At 40.0% G+C, this 20,326-nt stretch overlaps 1 protein-coding gene across 2 annotated transcripts in view; it reads left to right on the top strand.

Annotated features, from left to right (window-relative positions):
* GRM7 (glutamate metabotropic receptor 7) overlaps positions 1–20,326 on the top strand; it is a 629,590-nt gene that overhangs the window by 342,801 nt on the left and 266,463 nt on the right. For both annotated transcript variants that reach the window (XM_075938705.2, XM_089781232.1), the window contains exon 5: positions 19,395–19,535. In XM_075938705.2, coding sequence (XP_075794820.1) covers positions 19,395–19,535 — 141 coding nt within the window. The remainder of the gene's footprint in view (positions 1–19,394; positions 19,536–20,326) is intronic.

The following is a 20,326-nucleotide window of genomic DNA, read 5'->3' as shown; positions in this document are numbered from 1 at the left end:
TGTCCTATTCTCTTCAGACTGAAATTTGTGATACTTTTTTTGGATATTATGCCTGAAGCTCCTGCCATTCCAGGAGGAGAAGATCTGGATATAAGGAAGTCCTGTTGAGATTATAAACTTTTTGAACCAGGGACTACCTTTTTGGGGGGTCCCTATTAGAACAGAGATCTGATCCCTAATTGATTCCTCTAGCACATGGGTTTTTAAACTCTGGGTTGTGACTTATAAGAGCAAGCTGCTATCTGGCCGTAAGATGCTCTGTTTACCCGAACCTCTGCAGGTATGGGTGATTGCAGCTCCCATTGAACATGGATCACCGGAGTGCTTCAGGGTCTTAAAATGTATAATAATTAATAATATGTTATTGCACTAATTTTTATATTGCAGTAGTGACTAAAAGACAATCAGATCTAAATCCCATCATACTAGGTGCTGTACAATGGTATAAGATTATGATAAAAATATTTAGCACTTATATAGTAATTTCCAAAAAAGATGTGCTCAATAATTTAATTTCCCCAATTTGCCCTAAGAATAAGAACTTTCACTTGTTTTAGACAATCTCACCTCTATACATCAATTATATGTCAAGCAAGTACTTTTTTCATTTTGCCCCAGAGTGCCTATTTTTAATATTTTGACAATCTGAAAGCATTTTTATTATACCATGCTAGTAAGTTATTAAAATCACTCAGAAGTATTCTCTTTTTTATTGGGCAAGGAGGTCTAGAGAGTGTCTGTAAAGTATCTTAATAGTTCCATAAAAATATGTAGTCTACTGCTCAGACAAGATAATAAAAATGAGTGACTACCATAACGCTGATCGCTTTAGTCATTCCATGTTTAACATTTTCATCTCAGATTTAATTTTATTAAATAAAACTACTTTTGTTTTAATGTTAATCATACAATTATTTGAGACCAATTAAGTCCAACTCACAGGCTCAAGAGATGGAGGAAGTGATGATGTATTGGAGCAATAGCTTGGACATATAAGTAAAGTTTGTATTTTGTTCACTTGTCCATGATAGGTTGAATATTTTTAGTTACTTTGAGCAAAACGGGGGTAAAATAAGAAAACAAGAAAGAAGCACCATTTGAAATAGGGTTAATGTGTTATATTTAGACACAAATCACATTGCCTGAGAATGAAAACAATTTACTTTAGGCACAAGAGAAATAAAGTAGGTCACCAATTTTGTTTTTGAATTACACCATGAGATTGTCTTCTTTATATAGCATCTGACTCCAGCACATTGTCCCATAAATTATGACTGACTCATAAAGAAAGATGCTTGGAAGTGTAGATCAACAATATGTCGAGTAATAAGCCCCATAGAACTTTTAATTAAAAATATGGTTTATTTGACTCAGTGATTTCACTGTGTTATGGATGACTAAAGCAAGGCTGCCCTTCAAAGAAAGATGAGACCATCACAAGTGGTTTAAATAGAGCATCAGAATCTCTCCTGGCATAAATTTGTAGCTCCCAATAACCTCATAGATCTATGGACTTTAAGGACAGAAGGGACAATTATGATCATTGAGTCTGATCTCCTGCAATTTGCAGGCCACAGAACCTCATCCACCCACTCCAGTAATAGATCCATCACCTGTAGCTGTGTTACTGAAATCCTCTAATCAAGATTAGAGAATTCAAGGTACAGAGAAGCCACAACTTAAACTAGTTAAAACCTGCAAGAGACCCGTGTCCCATAAGAGAGGAAGGTGAAAAATACTCAAGGTACCTGGTAATATCACCTGGGAAAATATTCCTTCCTGACCCCATATAGCAAGGGTGGGAAGCCTAAGGTTTGGGGGCCAGATGCATACTCTGGCTTGCCTGGATCTGGCCCCAGAGGCTCAGGGCTTCCCCACCCAGCATTGGGGAGCCTGCACTGATGCTCCGCCCTTCCCCCCAGCACCCTCCGCCATCCCACCATGGGGATTGAGTGCACGTAATCTGCTAGTCTGGTATCTGGTGTGTGAGGGGAACGTGAGGAGTGTCTTTCTCCTTCTTAGTCGGGGGCCACGTCAACAAGGGTTTGTTTTTTCTTTTTTGCTTCTCACTTGTCTTTGGCCCCTGACCCAAAAAAGGTTCCCCCCTCCTGCTGGTGATCAGTTACACCCTGACCATGTCATCTTAGACCCACAAGCCAGACATCTGGGGAAGAATTCACAATAGTAATTCAAAGCCCTCTCTATCTAGTGTCCCATTTGTAGTCAACTAGTAGTTGGAGATGGGCCACATGCAATCCCCACATGCAATCTCATCCATGCCATCCCCACTCTAAACCTTACCAAGCTCAGTATTTTAACCAGTCAGCCTTTTGTGCCCCCACTGCTCCCTTGGAAGACTGGTCCAGATCTTCCCTCCTCTGATGGTTAGAAAGCTTTGGTTAATATCAAGCCTAATTCTTTGATGGCCAGATTATATCAATTTATTCTTGTGCCAGTAGTAGTGCTTAAATGAAAGAGTTCCCCTCCCATCCTAGTACTAATCCTTAGAGAAGCAATCATATTTCCCCTCTGCCTTTGCTTGGCGAGGCTAAAAAAGGCAAGCTCAAATCTCCTCTGATGCCAGAATGTGAAAGTAGTTTACAAGCTTCTAGAGAATTCACCAGATCTTTGAATCAAAAGTGGTGATGAGGTTGTGGATATTCCTTAATTATTTTTAAGGAATTCACAGGTTTCCAAAGGCTGGTACTGATGAATGGTAAAGGAGACTAATGCCCCTTATTTATTCACATGTACACAGTGCAATATTGGCGGCAATATTGGACTACAATATTTTGCACTTATTCTAATGAAACTGCCCCCTGCACTGAAAACACGGATAATTTTTCACTGCCCTTCCACTGAAACTACTGATTAGTATGGTAGCTGACACTGGAGTTTTGTGAGAAAATATTTGTCCACATTGAGCCAGACTAAGACTATAGAGCAAGACCAAAACATACAAGTTGGTCACACTAGACGCATTAGGTAGTAATCATTTCCCACTTCTATCTCCTTATTATCCAGTGTTTATGACAGTCACACTCCAGTCTTCAGTACAGTTTGATTTAAATGACCATAATCAAATGACCAGTTAGATACAGAGCAGGGACAATATACACTGTCTAGTTTTTAAAGTTCTGACCAAAGTAACTCAGCATAATTGCTACAATAGAGTATGTAAAGTATGGAAGTTGAGTCTAAAGGTGACTACTAGGGATCTACCAATAAAACAGATGTTGGGTGTGTGCCTAAAATTAATATTTATAAAACACCTCTCACCTAGTTGCAAAAGTGACCTACACAGGAATACAATGGTCTTCAGACACAGGCTGAATGAAAGTTCTGTTATAGTATGCTTCTGTCACTGTTTTAACCTAAGGGTCTTCCTCTCTGCCATATACTGCAAAGTTCAGTTAATGTTTTCAGTGCTCCATTTAATGAAGAGAGGACATTTCCTTTTCCTGTCTTCTCACCCTCTTGTGTACTTCTCTTTGAAGTAGCAGCCACTTTCAAACCATTCTACTGTCTTTCTTCCTCAATTTGTTCTATTTTTTTCGACTTTCATCTTATCTGTCTGGAACTTTTAATGCTCTTCTCAAGCTAATTCTGGATGATGTCTGTAGTTGATTCCTTAGGCCTCTGTTTCAGTGTCAGGCCCTGCACTTTCTTCAAAGTTCTGCGGAAAAAGGCAAATATGTGTGAGGATGGTGAAGACAGAAGCACGGTGCAGCTTGCCCCCTGAAATGCTGTCTGAGCCAAACTCTAAGCCCTGAATATTAGACACACAGTTAAAAGAGATGTTTTAAATGGTTCCAGGTTTTGGCTTGCTGATCTGACTCGTGTAATGTGTTTCAGTGTACAACTAATTGACAAAACAGAAGCTGGCAGAAGCAGACTATCAGTCTTCCAACAAGCCTGTGTTTGAAGACCATTGTAATCCTGTATGGGACACTTTTACAGACATGTAGGTGGTATCTTGTACTTATTAATTTCAAACAGATACTCAAGAGCATGTCTATTTTACAGGGAGATTTCTAGTAGCCACATTTAGCTTCAATTTTTATATTCTAGTGAGATTCTTTTGTAGCAGCAGAACTGAGTTACTTTGGCCAGAACTTTAAAATCTAGACAATGTGTTTTATCCCTGGTTTATATCAAACTGTTCATTTGATTATGAAACAACAAATAGTCCGGCAGCACTTTAAAGGCTAATAAAATATGTAGATGATATCATAAGCTTTCGTGGGCACAGCCCACTTCTTCAGATGACCAGAGAAAACTCCAGTCATCTAAAGAAGTGGGCTATGCCCACGAAAGCTCATCATTCCATCTACATATTTTGTTAGTCTTTAAAGTGCTACCAGACTATTTGTTGTTGTTTTTTTTTTTAGTTTTTCCTATTACAGACTAATTTGGTTACCCCTCTGAAGTATTTGATTATTGTCATTTAAATCAAACTATACTGAAATTAGACTGTGAATGTCATAAACACTAGATAGCTTTAGAACCAATGGGGAAAAATACTGAGCTTAGGTTTCCCAAATCCTACGCTGGTACCCAATGTGGATCATCCTTCCTCCCAAACTATGGAAAATGCATTAGAAGTGCTGATGACTGACTGTACTTGATTTTTTTTTCTTACAGAAATATAGCATCTTTGAAAAAGAAATTTAGGACTTATTTCACTGTCTCTTCTCATTCTTTTTGAATGGAAACATCTTATTTTGTATATTTTTGAAATAATTACATACTGGCATTTTTCCAAGGGTTAACAAATTACATGTTAGCTTGAATCCCAATTCAAACATGTTGTCTAACATTGGAGGCAATGACTCAACATGAGTCATTATGCAATTTGTGAAATTCCTCTACAGAGAATGTTTAGAAAAACTACCTGTCCATGGTTTGGTTTTGTTTTTAAACCACTGTGATGTTTATCATCATTGCTGAGGTTTCAGGAATACCAACATTTATAAGAAAGTATAAGAAAGTAATATGGGAAATGTAAAACACTATCATTTTGATAGACAATAAATGAAGAAAATGGAATTAATTACTAGAATTTAGGACATTTCTCTCCCATCCTTAATATTTTTTAGGTTCTGATCCCACAATGACATATGTATAGGCAGATCCTCTGTGCACTCCTAATACCCAAAGGAAAACAATGTAATTGTACAGGGGCACAGATATCCAGCCACATAGCAGGATTAGAGTATCACAGTGTAAGAAATGACCATGTATATGGTCTCATATAGATACGGTCAATTTTGGGCTAATTTAGGATGTGCTATATATATATTTTTTTACCCTGTAGCTGGTTGTAGGAGTGTTAATTAATGACCTATGGGCTTTGCAAAGAAGTTATACTTACAGTTATTGAAGCTCATCTTTATTGAAGACACCCTGAAGCAGCAAAATGTTGATGTCCTAATTATTTCTAATGAAGATTCTAGACAAATCCTTGCCCACACTGGAGTTTTCCCAGTGATTTCAATTGAGTCTGGATTTTACCCTCTGTGTTCTGAAATTGACTTAGCTATGTCTTGATAGTCTCAATAGAAATATTTAGTGAATACCTACAGGCATTGCTTCCTTCAATTTTCCTCTCTCCTCAAAGCCTGCGGAAAATTATACAACATTGCAGCTCTTAAAGTGCCGATGAAAGTTTGCATTTTGTACACCTGGTACCAAAAATATTAACTTAAAAAAAAAGAACAATCCATTTATAGACTATCTTTGCCTCTCTTTGAAGGTATTCTTCTATAAATAGTAAGTTAAAAAACAAATGTCTTCTTCTATGTATAAAAGCAGGGGTGGGCAATAATTTTTGAAGGGCTCTCGTGTTCCCCATGGCTGCTAGGTAACGCTGGCATGGGGATGGCACCAGCCCTTTAAATAGAAGCACTTAAAAGGGCTTGCAGCTCCCCATACTCCTAGCACGTTGCTAGGGAGAAAGAGACGCGAGGCCTTTCAAGTGCTTCTATTTAAAACCAATTACTACACAATTTAAGACTTAAATACTATAAATCTTGAAAGACATTAACACACTATAAAACAATGCAAAAGCAATTAATGCAAAGTTTAATATAATACAATATTCAAGCCTATTTCTCATTGCAAATCATTCATTACAATCGTTATACTTAGTTCACCCATACCACAGCTTTACAACACCAGATAGGAGGTCGTGGCCTCTTTATTTTTCCTACTCTTCAAGTTGCCTGCAATTGTTGCTACCGGGATGAACTGTGTTTACTTCTAGTTGCAATGAGCAGGATCTGTGGGCTAATCCTACTCCCTGCCTCCCATACATTCTTTTTTTCAAAGACTATTTTTATTGCAAAGCTTGACTTGGATGTTATGCCCTTAACTGCCTGATATTTTTCCATGCATAGTGGCTAGTAAAATATAGCTAATGTCTGAGACTTCAAAATGTTTCAAAAGCCATTATTGACATAAGATGTAGGAATGGTCCCAAGGTGCACTTGTTTTTAATTCTCTCACACACATTGTGTTGTATGGTGGTAGCATGTAATGCTTTGATGTTACACTAGATATTCTATTACCTTTTCTGTTTAGTGATAAGTGAGAATAATTGTTTTAGTTCTGCCCTAGTGTGATAGAATTCCTGAATGTAATGTTTGGTTACAAAACTGCAGGTGTAAGATTTCTCTTGGTGCATTGTCTCTTTTGTTATGTTATAGTGCACAGTTACATTTTGGGCTGCCAATTTCACTCTTGTACAATTGGATGGGTTGAATTAGGTCATAAAATAATTGTAGTAGGGTTCTGATTGTAGGTTTTTAGATATCTCAGGAACAGATAGTAGTACTGGTAGTGCTTATTCTTTAGGGCTCTTATAACAGTCCTGGAATGCATTTATTTTAAGTCATTTATCGTGTGGTTCATGATGTGGTCTAGTTTGGTGCCTGTGAGGTAAAGGTTGACTTTGTTTTCAGAGTAGTTTTGCAAAACCATGGTGTTGCTTTTACCTCCTTTAAGTCTTGCGCTTCCTAGACTACACTGTGCCTAAGCAGTGGTGTGCCTTTCACCTAAGAGTTGTTGGGGAATGGGAAGTGAATTACTACTGCATTTAAGTCAGTGACGTACAGAGTTATACTGCTACTGAGGAGCCATCCTTGTTTAATTCACTTTCTTGTTTGCCTGTTCTCTGTTACCTGAACATTATTGGACTCATATGCTAACCTAATTATGCCATATGCGCCCGCCCCTCCAATACCATTTAATATCTTAATGTACTGGTCAGAAAACAGGCTGTTGAGTTAGATGGGCCATTGGTCTGACCCAATATGGTCATTCTTATTCTCAGATTGTCTGTTTCTCCAATTGTTTTCCTGAGAAGGAATGTTGGCCACTATGCTTGGATTATCTTTGTCCATTGTGCATTAGATATTGGACTGCACATGTACATTCTCTCTGCATGCTGCATTGGCTCAGCATGTAGACTGTGACTCAACTGCTCAATAACCACAGGCCCATAAGTAGTAAAGAGTCCTGGCAGGTTTACTGTCAACAAGGCATGACATTAGTCATCTCTACTTGCTACAAGTACACTTAGTACATGTGTGCTCTTGACAGAGGACACAGTTTACTGGTGGGATTTTCCACTGTCCCCTCAGCTAGACGAAGAGTTAAAGCAAGCTAGTCCAGCATTTGTAGATTCTGATAAACAATCTGGGATAACCACTTACATATCACCTAAGGTGCCTCATGCCATGTTTGTTATCTTCCCGTGTACTTTTCTCCTGATGTTTCCCACAAAACATTCCTATGCACCATTTTTTTTTTCAAATCATTTTACCATCCACTAGCTTGGAGTGTTCTTGGGCTGGCCTCCTGGAATGCGCTTACAATAGTCTGTGTGTTTTAGCAATGCTCATGTAATGCCAGCAGGTGGAAGCAAATCTGGGAACTCTGGAGATTAGTGCATGAGCCTCTATAGAAGGGGTCAGCAACCTTTTCAAACTAAAGAGCCAAACTACATCAAAATTCAGAACAAGTGGTCAACAAAGAGCCAGTATAAGAATGCCCATTTATATGACTGAAAATATACAGCTTAATATTATTTATAGTTGACATGATCATTAATAATAGCTTAAATGAAATATTGTACTCACAGACTGTATTTAATCGAACTTCTGCTGCTGCTGGGAGTGCATTTTCTGGACATGGGAGTGCAGGAATCAGGGTTGGGATGTATGAGGGGCTCAGGGCAGGGGTGTGGAGTGTGTGAGAGGTACAGCAGGCAGGGCAGGGTACAATGGCTGAATGAGGGGCTAGGCCAGAATCTCTACAGCTGGATTGTGGTCTACTCTCCTACCCATCCCACAGTTGGAGGGGGGCCATCCTCAGCCCTTCCTGTGGCCAGATAGGGGCCAGACCTCGGGGCCTGACCCAGGATCAGGGCCAGAAAAGGATGCTGCAGCCAGATGGGAGCTGGGATTTGCAGCATTTGTTAGGCCACCATGGCTGGGCTGTAAAGTCTGCCCCAGGAACATGGTGTCTTGGGACATACTGCGGCAGTTACATGGGCACTGGGGCCGGGTCAACATGGACAGATGGAGACATCTGCTGCTGCCAGTCCTACTCACTATACAGGCTGGGAGCATGCCCATGCATCCCTACAATGTGCCCTCAGCTGGCCCTTTAAATGAGTGGTGTGCCCCAGCCAGCTCTTGCCACTGTGCAGTCGGCTCTTACCGGGGTGCACCACCCTTCTTTCATCTCTGGAGAAAGGTAAAATATACAAAAAAAGAAACCATCTTGATGTGAGTAATTATGCATTTTTTAAATTTTGAATTAGCTTTTCATTTTAAATTAAAAAGTTGTGTATGTTTTGGAAATGACAAAAGGGACATATTTGGTACCGTACTGAGCCATATTTGGCTCGAGAGCCATATGTTGCTGACCCCTGCTGCACAACTTGAGCTAAAAGCCAGCTGGCTCTCAGATAAGGCTGTAGTGTACACTCATTCCTTCTCTCTGTAAGAGGTCTAAGTGCCACCACGTGGGACAGTGAACCACACTCAGAAGGTATGTGGGTTACAATAGCCATTTGGGTACCGAGTTCATGTACCACACACTGACTTTTAGGAAAGCATCCGCTTTTCTCAAGGCCTGGCTGTTGCTCATAGCATAACTTTGTTTCAGGCTCTGCATCAGGCATTCTTTCTACTACAGGTTGAACCTCTCTAGTTCAGCAACCTCAGGACCTAACTGGTACCGAACCAGACAATTTACTAAACCTGGGAGATCAATATTATCTAACAGCATTACCAACACTTCCACTGCTTACTGGGCTCTTTTAAGACATTTAGGGATACATTAAGGCTAAATAACAGCACAGGACACTGAGATCCAGGACTGGTGGCTGTAAACAAACTTTATGGAATGATTGGAAACTTGGCCACACCCATGAAAAGTGGACATTCGGCTAACTAAAATCATGCTGGATCATACATGTTGCTGGATCAGAGAGGTTCAAACTCAGAAGGAAGAGTGTCACATACTGAACCACATGTGACAATCAGGGTCCACACAAGTAAACAAGTGGTCTGAATGCCAAAGAATAGGCAAGTGAGTCAACTGGTTGTATACCAAGTTATTGTGTATAAAATGAATTAGTAAGGTCTTTTGTGGAAACTTGTAATATTCCTGACAATCATTACTAGATATGTACACTGACTTTGCTTATGAATCTGTATATTTATAGCTATAGAATACTATGCTCATGACTTGTACTGCAGTTCCAAGTACCTCTCTCAAGCCAGTTGCTTGCATAAAACTAAATTCAAATACCCATCCATTGCCTAGCCAGGAAAAGACAATGGTGAACCATTAGAGCAGGAGTGGGCAGCCTAAGGTCTAGGAGCTGGATGCAGCCCCTGGCTTGCCGGGTTCTGGCCCCTGAGGCTTGGGGCTCCCCCAAGCATTGGGGAGCCCACCATGGTGAAGGGTGTTATTTTTTCGTGTTTCTCACTTGTGTGCAGCCCCTAACTGATTTTTCTGTGGGTCAATGACACGATCCAAAAAAGGTTCCCAACCCCTTCATTAGAGTTAATTGGGAAGTATTGAAACAATCTGAAACTGAAAAGAAAACCCCAGTCCTAAAAAACTGGGGAGGGAGGATTTCCCCTACCATGAATCACCTTAGTTTGAGAGAAAGGGAAAAACTGCAAATCCTTGGTATGGGGCACGGGAGGTGTGAAGTGAAACACATTGAAAAACTCAGAGGCAGAGGCAGAGAAACTCTCCATGAAAGATCAGATTCTCTCTCTTTGGGCTTAGGTTGGGAAACATTTCAGAGGCAGTATACAACTTCTATTAAAAAAGGGAATTTAGCTAGTATAGAAATGTAAAGCCTGAAGCTCTGATTTGGTGAAATTTCCTTATAACTTGTATGTGTTTGCTTTTCCTTACTTCCTTATTGCAAACAAGTCTCTGGTGTGCAAACTGTGCAGTGTGTGTCCCAAAGTGAACCGATAATGGGGGCTGGCTTCACTCCTTCAGCAGTTATGGACTAGAAGGGGACAGTCTGAGTATCTGGTGGTTAAGAATTCAGGGTAGAAGGATTTGAGAAGACTTGGGACTGAAAGGGTTATTGAGGTCATCAGGCAAGGAGCAACTAGACTGCTGGAAGCCAGAGTGAGAACTTTATGTTTATGGGCTAGCTACTGCTATTCAGGGTCTGAGCCATAGCACCATGGCATTAAGGCTGCCCAGGATTGCAAGGCAGATGTTGACAATATCCCTTATTGTTCTGTGTCCCCTCCTCCCCCTGAGACCATCCCATTATTACCATTTCCTAGAGCATTTATTACTGCGTATTTTTGGGAGGTCTCCCATTCAAGTATCAGTTTAACCTATGAGATCTAACTGTAATTACAATCACAAAGTTAGTCTGGCTAAGAAAATAAAGTAGTAGAAACAGTGACTGGCTCTTGTGGTAAATTCTGATGCATTTTCTATGGGACAAAAGATACTAATATGCATACTGGTATTTAAATTACAGTCTATCTTCAGTCTATGTTGTGCTGTTGTAGCTATGTCAAATCTAGATTATTACAAAGTGAAGGTGAGTGAGGTAAAATATTTTATTATCACAAGTTTTGTTAGTAAGAGAGCCAAGCTTTTGAGCTCCACGAAGCTCTTCCTCAGAAAGAAAGCTCTGTGCAGCTCTACAGCTCGCTGCTGTCGCAAACAGAAATTGTTCCAATAAAAGATATTACCTCAGCCACCTTGACTGAGACAGTTAATATTAGAAAAGAGGTCAGAGTGTATTGATCTCTTTGTCTTTCACATTGGTTAACATCTTTCTAAATAGATTATCCCTTGGCTATAAAAATAATAAAGGTTAGTAATTGTGTCTGTGCTTCTTTATTTGGCTCCATAAGAGATTATTTCTGTACCAGACGGACAGGGAAACAAAGGTTAGTGTTAAAATAAGGAGATAGATTGAAGCAAGATTTCATTCAGATTCAGAGGCCAGTCAGCCGTAAGCCTGAGGACACTGCACCATTTAGCCGGGCAGGAGATTTCTAATCCTGTAATGCATGACTTGTTCTGAGAGTGCAGTGATCACTGCTAGTCATTGCTCTCTCATGCTGCATGAAGTCCCATTAATATCTGTCAGTGTAGTATCACCCAAACTAATACTCTTCTGTGGGTATTTGACCCAAACTGACATTCTGATTCGTTTTGTTTTTGTTTATACCATGCTTGCGTGAGATCTTTATTTGTTACTGGGCCCTATGTCAAATTTCTGACATCTGCCTAGTGCTTAGGTTATCTTTCTATTGATTTGCAATAATTCCTTCTGTATGAGCTTATCTGAGGGTATAGTGATTGTTTCATTTCACTCACCTAGTTGTTATTTTGGCATTTAGTGCATTTAAAGTACCTTGTCTAGTGAACTAAATGCCCCAATAACAACTAGGTGAGTGAATTCCTACAGAAAAATAATTCCAGAGACTCATTCAAAGACAAAACCCACCATAATAGCTATGATGGGTTCTCTTCACAAAGGGATCACTGTGTATCTCATCTCCCAATTCTCATTCTCAAAGGAACCCAGTTCAACACCTTTAAAGGATAACCCCGTGAGCTTAAATTTTTAACTTTGCTAAACACTTACAAACGAATAGAGACACTGGATTTAGGACACTGTTTATAGAACGATCTATAAAATGCTTAACCCTTTCTTCCCTGCATTGCTGGAGAGGTGTTAAACAGTTGGCATAAGAAGTTAACACACATTTCAAGAAACCATTCAAGATGAAGTGTGCTTTTGTTCCACTTTGTATTTATCTTTGACACTGAGGCCAAGTCTACAAAGTTAAGTAGATGCAAAGCTACTTATATAACTTCTATAAGTATCTATATTAAAATGTGTCTCTTGCTGATGTAGTTTGCTCGCTCTGCTGACTTAAGAACTATACCGTTCACGGAGGTGGAATTATTAAGTTGTTGTAATTAGGCTGACACAGTGTCAGAGGGGACACACTGTTACTTACATTGATTTTAGTGGCCTCCTGGAATGCCCCATCATGACTGCTCTGGTCACCATTTTGACCTCCACTCCATTCCATTTCCTATTTGCTCAGCATGAAGAGCTCACATAGCAATTCCCCAGATGGCCATGCCGATTCCACATAGCAAACATGCTCCAATCTAGAGTATACACGAGGGTGGTGTGTTAGAAGGCTTGTCTTTCACCCTCACCCATCACTCCTGTCTCACAGACTGAAAGCAGAAGTCCAGAAGTTCAAAGTGCAGGCAATGCAATGTTTATTGGGGTTAGTATCCAGAGAGCATGTATACCACTTAGACAACTTAGACAATGCAGAGCCCCTCCAATCAGGCATAATTATATTGGGAATTTGTGCCATACTTCTTCCACTTTATGGTCATGTTCATCATGGGAGTAGGGTAAGGAGTGAGGTTGTGCTACAGTCAGATACAGGCATATCTTTAGCCTTTTAATGTTGTATACCTTCCCTTCAACTCTCCTTTGCTCCTCCAGACTGGTGGCTTGATCTTACTTTGACATAGGAGTTGAAGCACTCTTAAAGTATATACTCATATATTATTCTCCCACCATGCTTCGTAACACTTTAGCTGCTCTGATCTGTCCCTGTTATGCTAACAAAGCTATCTGGTTTGGCAGAAACAATGACCATGTCTTCTTTGTATCTTTGACCTTTATTTTCACATATTAGTAAGAATCCCTTTAATCACACATTAATAACGATGTATGTGTACAAAACCAGGCAAAAAAAAAAACAGGCAATCAAAACTCAAAATACTGACTCAGGTAAACATACAGGCTTGAATTCTGCATTGGCAGTAGCATGCCTAACATGGTGAATTTCCCAGGTCTTTGGAGAGTGGCAGCTGTGAGGACACATTTCCAATCCAGCTATGGAGACATTGCTCTGGGTACATGGGGGAGAAGGACTGCATCAGGGACAACTCAGCAGAGCTGTGTGAAAATCAAGATGTTATGGCTGCTAAACCAGAAGCCAGGAGAAAAAAAGTAGTCACTCTAGAGCAGAGCCATAACATGCGACTTCTGCAAGGAGCAGTAAGCCATCTTTGGGGGAGGCCTCACCACCAGGAGCCCCCTGGATATCTTGGGGGAACTGGAGTTGTAGCCCCCCCCCACATTGTTGGATGATGATGGGGAGCAGCAGTATCGGGGATCCACTGGTGTGGCAAACCTGGACCTCTCCTCTTTCTTATGCCAGAGCAGCTGAACTGTTCTGCACTGGTGGGTCTGATGCAGATGAAGGAACCTCTGATAAGTATCCAGTGTGCTTTGATATTGTAGGGACACATCTGTTTTCTACTTTTTTATTAGAATCATAGAATCCTAGGGCTGAAAGAGACCTCAGGAGGTCATCAAGTCCAGCCCCCTGCCCAAAGCAGGCCAATCCCAACTAAATCTAATGAACTAAATGTCCCTATAACAGGCTAGAAGAGGTAGAAAAATAACTAATCGAGGAAGAGTTGCTATCTGCTGCTAATTCCCCAATACAGTGATCCTGGAGAGCAGTTGTTTTATGTGCACCAGGATGTCCCGTGGATTCTCCATAGTCTTGAGGAAATGTTCCTGCAGATAGTCAGTCTGCTATCCTCTGCTGAAAGTATCTGAGGAGAGCTACCTTGTTTCTTCTACCATGATAGGACACTTTGCCAGACCCCTCCGAATTTCTTCAGCAGGGACCATTGCAGCAGACAGGCTAGCATCATACATGGTGTTTGCACCCAGACATATGCTGGAGCAGTTCCCTCTTAGCCTCTGTAACTCTCAGGAGTGAAATGTCACCACAGACTGTGGAAAATAGTATTAATTTCAGTTGCCTCAACTGCATATGCCGATGTCCCCACCTCCATAGTCTCAAATCTCACCCTCTTCCACCAGGCCATATTTACTAGGGCTGGGACTGCCAGCACACTATCTGAATCTCAAGCTGAAGTGAGAAAGTGTAGTGCTTGTGGCTTGTGTAGATCAAGGGCAGTAACAACACTCTATGGTATTTCTGTGCACTGTATCTGCTGCAGTGGGAAATGCAGCCTTGAGCATCCACCACCAGGGAGCAGCTCCATCAAAGAAGGAGGGGAAGAAAGAGGTCACAAAGTGACGTGTTCCAAAAAATCCTGCAGATACCAAGCAGAAGCACCCTATGGGAGACATGCTTGGTGTTTGTGTGTTTGAAATGAGAATGACTGTTCTTTCCCCTGCAAAAGTTTATTTCCCCTGTATTGATAGTTTCATTTTTCAGCTTTGTTTTTGTTTGTTTTCATGTGTTTGAAATAAAAGTCTATTTAGAGAAAATAGTTCGTCTTAATTAGTTCACAACATAAGATGGCTGGGGTTGACGACATCTGAAGACTGTAGCAACAGGTGCAAAGCTGTATTACCAATCACACATAGAACTCAATGCAAGGTTCATAGCAGGATACTAAAAACATTGCCAAGCAGAGCACACTATAGCAACACATGTTATTGTGGCTAACTATCAAAACGGTCCTTCAGAGCCTTCTCTGAGCAGTATAGCTTCCTGTTGGGGTATTCTTATAGCTCTGGTATCTGGCTGCACAAAATCAGCAGTCAGGCATTCCACCTCAGCAGAAACTTTCCTTCTAATACCTTCATAGGTATTGTGAAGATAGCTATAACCATGGGGATGTGTTTTCAGTAAAGTCAAAGTGAGTGAGTAGTGACAGCACCCTTCCCTGTGTCCAAAGACATATTCACCAGTCATTCTTCACCTCCTGAGCCTGTACTGTAGTAGAATACTCCTTGCTTCTGTCAAGGTGGCTGATGTATGCACCATAAACAATGGGAATAAGGGATTGGCTGGATCACTACAAGTATTTCTGTATTTCTAATAGTAATCTGCCAGTCTGGAAAAAAAATCCCTGCTTTCAGGATTGGCCTGTGTTTTTAAAGATGAATGTGTCATATACCTTTCCTGACCACCTGCATTGATGTTGGTAGAAGATCCCCAGTGATTCACCAGCGCTTGCAGTACTATAGAATAGTAACCCTTTCTAGTGATGCAGTCTTTGGCAAGATGGTCTGATGATAAAATAGGGCCACAATCCTTCATTGCAGGACTCTTGCACTGCAGAAATCCCCACTGTGGATTTACTGACTCAAGGGTAGCAAGCAGTTCCACAAATGTGGCCTTGTGCATCCAAAAGATCTGCAGCTACTGCTCATCCTCCCAAACTGGCATAGCAATGTGATTTTACCAGCCTCTGCTTGTTTCTTGGGTCCAGAATGCGTGCTCCATCATCTGATGCTCCTGCATGAATGCCAACAGCAACCGTGAATTATTTCTTTGTGTCCATCAGCAAGGCAGTCTGCAAGGCTTACTCATATCCCTCACTACTTCTTTGGTGTCTGTCAATACTGAAGGACCACGTGTGTTGTGTTTGTACTGGTCAGGACAACACTTAAAGAGCCGTGCAGGATGCATATTTCTTACAGGATGCACACATGTGAGCAGGGTGCTTTAAGAGAAGCGCATTATGGACTGCAGATGTTATTGGATTGAAAAACACTGAATTGTGGGATATTGAAATCATGTTGCCAATCACCCCTATACTACGTGTTTGCCTCCATGTTGCTTTGCAACCTTCAAAAATCACGCTAATGGCAAGTTGATGGTGGGATAGCTTCCCACAGTGCACTTCTCTCTGTGTTGATGCAAGTGCTGATAGTGAGGACATGCACCACTGACACACACAAAGGATTTAATTATTGCAGTGGCTGTACAGAGATCTAATCTAGATGGACTTAATTTTGTCTTGTTGATTTTCCCTGAGTATGTTTCTCAGCCCTGATGAGGAACTCTATGTAAACTTGACAGCTTGGATCTCTTACCAGCAGAAGTTCATCCTATAACTTCACCTTTCTTTCTTCTCTGTTTCCTGGAAGCAAGACAACTACATCAACACTGCATAAAATAAAGGGGCATTGTGAAAATTGTTAAAGGATATTTGACCTGAATTAAAAATTGCACATATTTGTTCACAAGTTCATAATGGCAAAGTAATCCCTGTTTTTCACGGTGCTTGTAAATTTGAAGGTTGCAATTTGAGTTTAAAAAAGACAATAAAACTGAACATTAGTGTTGACAGTTCAAACCCCAAGGCTAAGGGATTATATCAGTCTGATGCTCCTTAGCAGGATGAAACAATGATCTGTAACTGCTTACTCGTTTAGTTCATGTAAACACAAAATAAATGCTGGAAATAGGAGTTTTAGGAGTGGAGCTTAACTTCATCAATACACAAAATATTTTTCCATCTCACAGTAGTTTCATAGCAAGACTGTTGTTTAAGCTCTGGGCACAAATTGGAAGCTTTGAATTTGCTCTTCCATATAATGAGTTCTATTTTGTATGCTTTAAAGGAACCCAAAATAGCAAACCAATTGGTAGACTTATGATCATAGGCATGCACATAGATAAGATGCAAAAAGACAAGCTATAACAGGTAAGAAGAGAGGGAAATTAGGATAAAAACAATTTTTTTTTCTTTTGTTTGTTTTTCAGCCCTTCCTTTGAGCTTGTTTTTCTCCGTTTTGCTGTTTAATAGCCTTGTCCATTGAAGTCAATCAGGAGACTCACGTTGACTGAAACAGGAGCCAGATTAGGATACGCCTACACTACCACTGAAGTTGATCTAACTTAAATTGATTTAATTTAAGTTGCTCGGGGGTAGAGAAAAGCTCCCACTCTCCTCCCTCCCCCCAGGCAATTCAAATTTTGTGCTGCCAATGCTGTGGTGCTATGTTGGAAAGAGATGCTTTCCCACCACCTTAGCTTCTGCTTCTTGCCACAGTGAAGTAACTATGCTGGTAGGAAAGCACTCTCTTGTTGGTATGACATCTTCACCAGACACACGACAGCATTGCAGATGCATTGGTGCATCCAGACCGGTATAGAGATGTAGTAAACTTGCCCTTAGAATGTCTTTTGGCAGAGGTCTTGCACATATTGGGGCACGATAAGCTAGATTGTCAATATTCAGTGGACACAGTTGGGGCCAAATGTTTGAAACAGCTTTGTGCTTGCTGAGGCACTCGAATAAGGCCCCTATTTCTAGAAGTGCTTAGCACTCAACGTGTAAGATACTCTTGGAAATCTGATCCCAGCTGTGGATCGTGAGACCTCATCATGATTAGACACATGCATTGTCTCTGGGTTCAGGTGATTAATATTGTTTGGCAATTTTCTGACCACTTCTTTTGTTGGAAACTGATTATGGGTCAAAAGCAATTTTTTTTGTCACGACAAGATCTACGTTGGATTTTTGGTCAAAAGCAAAGAGAAAGACTCACACCCCAGAATAATCTAGTGGGAAAGAAGTATTGAAGTCCCTGGGGTGATTTAGACAGAATAAGAGCTTGAACTTGTGTTTTTGATATGCCAGGGGCTAGTCACACTCACTGGACTATGAGCTATTCTGAGTTGGATACTTCCATGTGGCTGATTTTTTTTAACCTACAATGTTGGGATGTCTCCATTTCATCCCACTGTGGACGAGCAACACTTCTGAAACCTCATATTTTGTGGGACAAGAAGCTCATCATGGCTATCACTTTATCATCAGAATACACTACATATACCTACTGTGAAAAATATCAGGTTACTTATTAATTTTTCTTTTCTCACTCTGTCATAAATACGATGAGTTAATAAGCTTGAGCGGGGGCATGAATGTTTCTTCCTCATACACAATAATATCTACCCCAAGCTTTTTAAACAATATGACATTTTCAGTTCTTTTTATTTGCCCTTCTCATTTTTGAGCCTGTAGGATTTACTTGGGACACATTTTCTGTGCAGTCATAAGGGCTATAAACATCTTTAAAAAATGAAAGCTGACACTCTCATACCATCACATACCTTCATAAGCTTTAAAAAATGGCATAAAAGTCACGAGAGTCATAATAAAATTGAAAGAGTTGCCAGCACCACATGCATAGAGAATAATTGCTATGCATAATCAGTAAGTATGGAAGACTGCACGTAGCTTAACTGTGGAGCCATTATATCAGGGCTTTTGAAATCTTGGGCAACCATCCATGGCACTTTTGTTTTTTATTGAACCAGTCCCTCTGCTTAACAGAATCATTTTGTATGAGTGTTGCCTGAGAAAAGCTCTTTTGCTCTTGTAGCCCAAGAAGCTGCCTGTAGCAAGATTTTTCTCTAGGTTTAATAACAAACAGATACTCACAAGTCTGACCTGAGAAACTTTTACTGATTTCATATTAGGACATATAATTCAGAGCCTGGTAACCGGCGTGATTTATAGTTTTCTTTCAAAAGTTTTTCTCTATACTCTGACCAATAGTTGTGTGAAGCAGATGATCAGGAAATGTGTCATAGAATCAAGACCAAAATAGTTTTTGTAGACAGTGGACAATGGATGAGAATATATAACAGTAAAATTATGTCTCCTGGAGGCTTGGAGATATCACAGAATTAAAATTCCACTGATCTCTCCCAGAAATCCTTAGTGTGTTTTTATTTGTGTCTATATTTTTCTTTCTCTTTATCAATCTACATCTAATCCATATATATTACTTATAGAATCTAACAAATATTTCACAATTTACAGGTATCTTATATGACCTGACCACTAGCAATGTGTGGCACAATCATCTATTTAAAAAAGACAGCTAATAAGAGAAGACATGAAACTGACCTCCATTCTTTCTTTTTGTCTCTTTTTGCTAGCTGTAAACTTCTGCTGTATATTCAAGAATATGAAAATCATATGTTACCTTAGAATCTCAGCAGTTCCAGTAAAAACACCTTTCCTTTTTCAGCTTTCTCCTCATTTTCTTATAGGGTTTGATACCTACTTCACCTCACGCACCCTGGAGAATAACCGAAGAAATGTGTGGTTTGCAGAGTATTGGGAGGAGAACTTCAATTGCAAGCTAACGATTAGTGGATCAAAAAAGGAAGACACAGACCGTAAATGCACAGGTAATTTCATTCACTTCACCTTCTTGTTCTATTGTATGTGGCCTCTGTAGGAATGTCTGCATAGCTGATGCATGGAAGCTTGGTTGGAGACAAATTGAAAAAAATAAATTGAATTTTAGTAGGTTGTACAGAAAATGGAACATGAGCATAACCTTGCAGGACAAGAGAAATAGATGGAGAGAAACAAAAATACATGTATTTATTTTCTTTTTCTGCTTGTCCATCTAGAAATAATTGACACTTTCTATTGATTCTATGGATTCTGAGGAATATATGGTCTTTGATAGGGTGGATATTTATTTTTACATAAAAATATCTTCATAAATTATTGGTTTGTCATCTGGCAATGAAATGTAAAACAGTTGAACTTATACAGACCTTGTGTTCCTGATTCAGAATGTTTTGAATAGCAAAGTTACAATAAGTTTTGTATCTGAATTCTGCTTTTGAAGAAATAACCGGTAGAAATTGTCATAATATGGTATCATGTATTCTAATTTTAGTTACTTGAAACACTGCAGTCAAGATTCTCATCTGAGTGAAAAAGTGTTCTAACTTTGCACAGTAATACAGACAGCCTCAACTTCACAGCCACCTCGAGCCCCTGTTAATTCTGCTTGCCTGTATTGTCTAGTGGGCCTATGGGTCAGCTGTTACTGTCAGATTCAAATTGCCCTGTTCCTTTTTATAATGTACATCCCAATTTTGGTCTTCATAAACTTAATAGGCATTTAAAGTGCAATGCTTTCAAGGAGATTCTCATCATAGTTAAGGTCCAGTTCAAGAAATTT

Source organism: Pelodiscus sinensis, chromosome 11 (assembly GCF_052426305.1).
Source record: "Pelodiscus sinensis isolate ZL-2025 chromosome 11, ASM5242630v1, whole genome shotgun sequence".
NCBI lineage: Eukaryota > Metazoa > Chordata > Testudines > Trionychidae > Pelodiscus > Pelodiscus sinensis.
Note: the sequence above shows the minus strand (reverse complement) of the source record. Positions and strands in the feature narration are given on the sequence as shown.